The 5,552-nt window shown below is 33.4% G+C and overlaps 1 protein-coding gene across 1 annotated transcript; it reads left to right on the top strand.

Annotated features, from left to right (window-relative positions):
• The first annotated feature begins 1,497 nt into the window (after positions 1 to 1,497).
• LOC117179636 (zinc finger BED domain-containing protein 5-like) lies at positions 1,498 to 2,697 on the top strand. The gene is made up of 2 exons (XM_033371639.1): positions 1,498 to 2,323; positions 2,414 to 2,697. Exons 1-2 carry the CDS (start codon positions 1,498 to 1,500, stop codon positions 2,695 to 2,697), a joined length of 1,110 nt encoding a protein of 369 aa, XP_033227530.1.
• Positions 2,698 to 5,552: the final 2,855 nt, after the last annotated feature.

The raw sequence follows: 5,552 nt of genomic DNA, 5'->3' as shown, positions 1-5,552 counted from the left end.
ATGTTTTTTCACATGAATTTGTTCAACGAAAAGTTAAACTATTACATTCTTTCTTGGAAATTGATATTTTTCAGTAAACAATTCAAATATTTAAAAAAAATTCATTTATTATGCCATTTTTTGCTATGTTGTGTTAAAATATGTTCATAATTAGCATCATGATTTAAAACAAATGTTTGCGTTCTGTGACAAATATGAATGTGTTACTTTTAATTGACCGGAAAAATCGAAAAACTGGACGAGGAAAATCGAGGAATGACCGGAAATTTGAAATCATCCGCTGAATCACCACAAAAGATATTTACCAAGCATAAAACTGCAAAGATATCTTCCCATTTAAAGGAAACATTAGGAAACAAGTTCGAAAAAAATCGAAGTGTGGGTTTTTCAAGAAAATGTACCTTTCATTTCATTACAAAAACCACCGTCATAAATTATGAAAGAAGCCAATACACACTATTAGCACAAAAAAGAAAATGATTAATATTGCAGTAATATCGAAAGTTCTAGAGGTTAAACGAAAAAATTTAGGTGTTTTTGAAAAGAGCACCTTCTTACAAAATTTTTTCTGCAAATCGAAAAAATATGTAATGCCTAATTTTCTGTAAAAAAAATTTTGTACCATGATTTTTTAAGGTGGACGAAAAATTCTGACCGTTAGTTGCACGCTGTGCATAGTTTGCCATTTGAAAGTATGCATAGAATATAAAATTGTAAATTTGAAACTTTCATGTTCATTGTCAAAGATGCTATATCTTGAAGGTTGAAGAATTTATGATCTGAACAAGCGGTGGCCGTCTTTACGGAAGATTTATCCTAACAGAGCACCGTACCGTTTCCACTAATATTTGCAAGTGAAATACTGCATCATAACTTGACCATAATTTTCGTTTCCTTCCGTAAGTTGCAAAATTTGTCATGCTTTTTCCCTTTTTGCAGAAATCTAGTCACTTTTGCTTAGATGCTCAAAGCAGACAGATACACCGTCTGTCGCTGAAAAATAAGTAAAAATTTTAATTTTTTAAGTTTCGTAATCTCTGTGAAGACTGTGAACTCTGTGTCTGTGAACTTTGTGTGTTCTGTGCTCAATAAAGGAATACAAGTTTTTACATATCTTTGCTAGGTAAGTGTCAGTTTCAATTTTCATATTTGAAACTGATTAAACTCTGTGGAAAATGAGTGATTTTCTCAAATATGGTTTCCGGATGGTGGAGGACAAACCGCAGTGTATCTTGTGTTCCGTGTATCTGGCAGCATCTTCAAGGACACCTTCGAAATTGAGAAGACATTTAGAAACAGCACATCCACAAGATTCAGGCAAGCCAATCCACTTTTTTGAAGGAAAATTGGATGAATTCTGCATGGAGCATAACGAGGGGATGAAAAATGCAATAGACACTCTTGACTTTCAACTCAAAACTGTTAAGAGCCTCCTATTATGCATCATTATTGATTGCGCGGAATTCCAAACCGCACACATTAACGGAGACCACAGTTATGCCGATAATAGTTAATGCTGTGCGAGAAGTCCTAGGAGAAACCGCTGCTCTTAAAATTGCGACAATTCCTCATTCGAACAATACAACGAAAAGAAGAATTGAGGAAATGTCGAGTGACATTCAATTTCAACTGAAAGTAGCATTGAACAGCAGTCCCTACTTTTCTCTTCAATTTGACGAGTCGGTGGATGTTTCTGGTGCTGCTCAGTTGCTGTGTTATGTGAAGTACATAGGAGAGGTTGAAGTAGAAGAAAAAATGCTGTTCTGCTTCCCATTGTCTGGAAACACCACAGGAGAGTGCCTTTTTGAAGCGATGATGAAGAAAACGCAGTATTTCAATCTAGATTGGGACAAGTGCGTCGCAATTTGTACGGACGGTGCGGTTGCAATGACAGGAAGAAAGGTAGGTTTTATGAAGCGCATTCTGGATATAGCTCCAAATGCGAAATGGTCACATTGCATGATCCATCGATATTCACTGGCCGTCAAACCTCTACCAGATGATCTGACTTTTGTCATGGAGGACTGTGTGAGCATTATAAATCACATAAAAACTTCATCTTTAAAAACTCGATTATTTGAGGAACTTTGCACCGAATTGGGAGCAAATTTTGTTCACTTGCTGTATCATACGCAAGTAAGGTGGCTTTCACGGGGAAAGGTCCTCAATAGACTAGTTTTTTTGAAAGATGAAGCTTATCTGTTTTTATGTAATGACAACAGTCCTCTTGCGCATAAAGTTGATGATCAAGTCTGGATTTGCAGAATGTGCTATTCAGCAGATGTTTTCGCGTTAGTGAATGAAATTAATACGGAAATGCAAGGTCGGAGTAGCGACATGATTACACTGCAGTATGCTATAGAAGGGTTCTTGCTAAAAATTGATTATTTAATTAATCAATTGGAAATTCAAGAATTCGATGCTTTTCCGTTGCTAAAAGCTCATTCTGTTAACTATCCTCCTGACGCGTTAACGCTCGAGTTGTTTACGAGGCATTTACGTGACATGCACATTTTAATCGGACAGTATTTTCCTCCTTATCAGGAGTATGAAAATGAGTGGGTTATCAGTCCTTTTAATTATGTTGTTGTCAGGAATACTCATCTGGAAACATCCTTGCAGTTCGCATTAATGGATTTGAGTTGCAACATGAGATTGAAATCTGAGCATTCAATTCGCACGAGTTCAGAGTTTTAGATATTTCTAAAAGATAAATATCCACAGCTTGCGTTAAAAGCTCTGCGAATATTAATGCCGTTTCCAACCTCATATCTCTGCGAATTGGGGTTTTCAACCGTAACTTACTTAAAAAATAAATACCGTAATAGACTACAAAACATTGAAAGTGATCTTATGTTGTCCATCAATTCATCGATTCAGCCCAACATCGAGCGATTAGTCAACGCGAAACCGGCTCACCCCACTCATTAGATTAAATATTAGATGGAAGTAAAAATGATACAGTTCATGGAATCGTTTGAGCTGAGAAGAAAAATATGTGGGTTCATATCTAGCGAAGCAAACAAAAATTTGAAATAATTTCATTTTTATTTACTTTTCAATTTTTTATTATTACCGACAACAAATTTTTATTATCTTGCCTAAAACGACTCGATGGATTTTACCATTTGCACTTCGCCCTTTTAAAATATGCATCACTTCGATAGAATATCCATGGATAATGCCACTATTTGACACTTTACCGAACTTACGATGATTTTTTCTTTAATTTTTCATTCTTGTAAACTTTTTACATTTTTATTCATGAGAATGTGATATAATATTCTCCATTTTCGATCTATATTTTAGTGAATATTTACGTGAATATTTTAATGAATATCTGCGTGAATATTTATATGAATATTTTAATCGATATTCACGTGAATATTTGAATGAATATCTACGTGAATATTTACTGGCAGAGTCCAAAAATCAAAAATTTTGTCACTGTCTGTCAGAGGTTGCTACATTTTGTTAACATTTTAAAGTGGAAGTCATGATCGTTAATTAGATATTTTGTACCAACATTAACTGTCAATTGTCACACGTCACAAAGACCAGCGTAGAAAATTGTGTAGACGTTAAAATTTTTCCTTTATGTGGAAAAATAGCTTTATGAGAAAATTAAAAAATGTTGTTAAACATATCAAACGATTTCATCAAAATTCCAAAAACAGTGTACTACATTTTAAAGCAAAATCTTTAAATTTGACAAGATTAAAAAATCCAAACAAATTGTAGTAATTTAAGAAAAATTTAGAAAAATTAAAATTTCAAATAGAATTTTAAAGTTTAACCAATTTTTAGAAATGTAGATTTGCAAAAATTTCAAAAATAACCTTCAGAAGCTTTAAAATAACTTTGACAGGTTTAAAGAGAATAAACAAATTTTTCAAAGTTCATATCAAAATATAAAATATTGTTTACTTTATTTCTAGGCATGTCTCCATTTAAAAAAGCCTGTCTTTTATTGATAAAACGTCTATGTTTAAAAAATATGTTACGTAACGGTGGTAAGGCGGGGGGTGGGTACAAAGAAAATGTTACGGTCTGTTACATGTTATAAGGGCGTCAAAAAAGGCTAAAATAATGTTACGTAATATGTGAACGCTGCCTACATAGATACTGCAAAGTGTATGTATTAGAATAGGTAGATTTTATGTATACATAGTAATTGTAAGGGTATAAGTAGGCAACAACCAATCACAGCCTGATATTATAAATATAGAAATGTTAAAATTGCCGACAAAAATCAAATACAGCGTTGTACGAATTGACATAAATTATGATACAATTATTTTGTAACTAGATGCATGCTTGAAGTGTCCATCGATATCTACGACTATATTTTGCATTATATCTAGCAAAAGGTATAACTTTTTTTGAATTTCTATTAATTAATTTATAATAAATTTACTTTTGTGTCTTACATGAGCCTTATTATTCTGTTATCCATTTATTACAGCGTCCACTTCCTTCAAATATTTTATTATGAGCGATGTATTTTAATGTACAATGTATTGCTTTATGATACATATTTTTCAATCTATATTTTTTAAAACAGTGTTCAACTTTATTTCTGAAAAATTGTTTAGGAATTAATAACTTATACTTTCAAACTTTTGCTATTACTAGAGATATTAATCGATTTCTGTAAATTTTCTTTCCACTTTTTTTTAATTTTATCAGGAAATTGATTCAACCAATTAAAATTTAATTGAGCCATGCCTTCGTAATTGAAGTTATTGTAGCAGGCTCTAATTTGTTAACAATGAAAGCGTCATCCTAGCAGGAACTCGAAAGCAGTCGTCTGCTGACAGCGGGGGAGCTGCCGAGTGGCTGGGCCTAGGCTGCCTTCCCCCCTAGGGGGCTGCCCGGCCCGGGGTGGCTTCTCCCGACCGCGGTCGGGCCGCCGACCGTCGGCACTAGTTTGGGAATCGCTGTCCTAGACGGCAAACACAACTTTGAATTTGAATCGCAGTTGGCTTCCCCTTCCGTTCACGCCAATGCAGCGAGTATGGTGGGAGGAGTCGGTTCACTCCAAGTCACTCCAAGTCGAACGTATTTGAGCATCGAATTCGCGGGACCATTCTTTGTTGGATCATGATTCTTGCGGGAGAAATGGAGATAGTGTCCACAATCTTGGGAACTGTTTAAACTGCGCTTGCGTCGAACTTCATATTTCTATGATTAATTTTGCTGATATTATTTATTTCATTATTTGTTCTAGTTAAAAAAATTATTTATTGCTAAAATTATTAATATAACTAATGAAAAAATTAATAATATTTAAGACCTCAATGACAAAAATATTTAAAATATATACATGATCAGAAAAATTATTTTAAAAATATATTACTTACCTCCAATATAAATACAATAATAATTAAAATATATAAGACTGCAACTCAAGTTGCAAAGTAAAGAATCTTTGTACCTTTAAAATCTTAACTTTAGTTTGCACTGGAAATGTTTTCTTCAAAACTTGAAATTGTTAAGATTTTAAAGGTACAAAGATTCTTTGCTTTGCAACTTTAGTTATACTCTTACAT

Source organism: Belonocnema kinseyi, chromosome 9 (assembly GCF_010883055.1).
Source record: "Belonocnema kinseyi isolate 2016_QV_RU_SX_M_011 chromosome 9, B_treatae_v1, whole genome shotgun sequence".
NCBI lineage: Eukaryota > Metazoa > Arthropoda > Insecta > Hymenoptera > Cynipidae > Belonocnema > Belonocnema kinseyi.
The sequence above is the reverse complement of the archived record's forward strand: the minus strand, read 5'-3'. Positions and strand labels throughout refer to the sequence as shown.

Bases quoted from the DNA above. Each gene is read 5' to 3' on its own strand.
- LOC117179636 (XM_033371639.1), top strand. From the start codon at position 1,498: ATGCCGATAATAGTTAATGCTGTGCGAGAAGTCCTAGGAGAAACCGCT. The intron at 2,324-2,413 runs GTCGGAGTAGCG...TGGAAATTCAAG, and splicing joins AATTAATACGGAAATGCAAG to AATTCGATGCTTTTCCGTTG.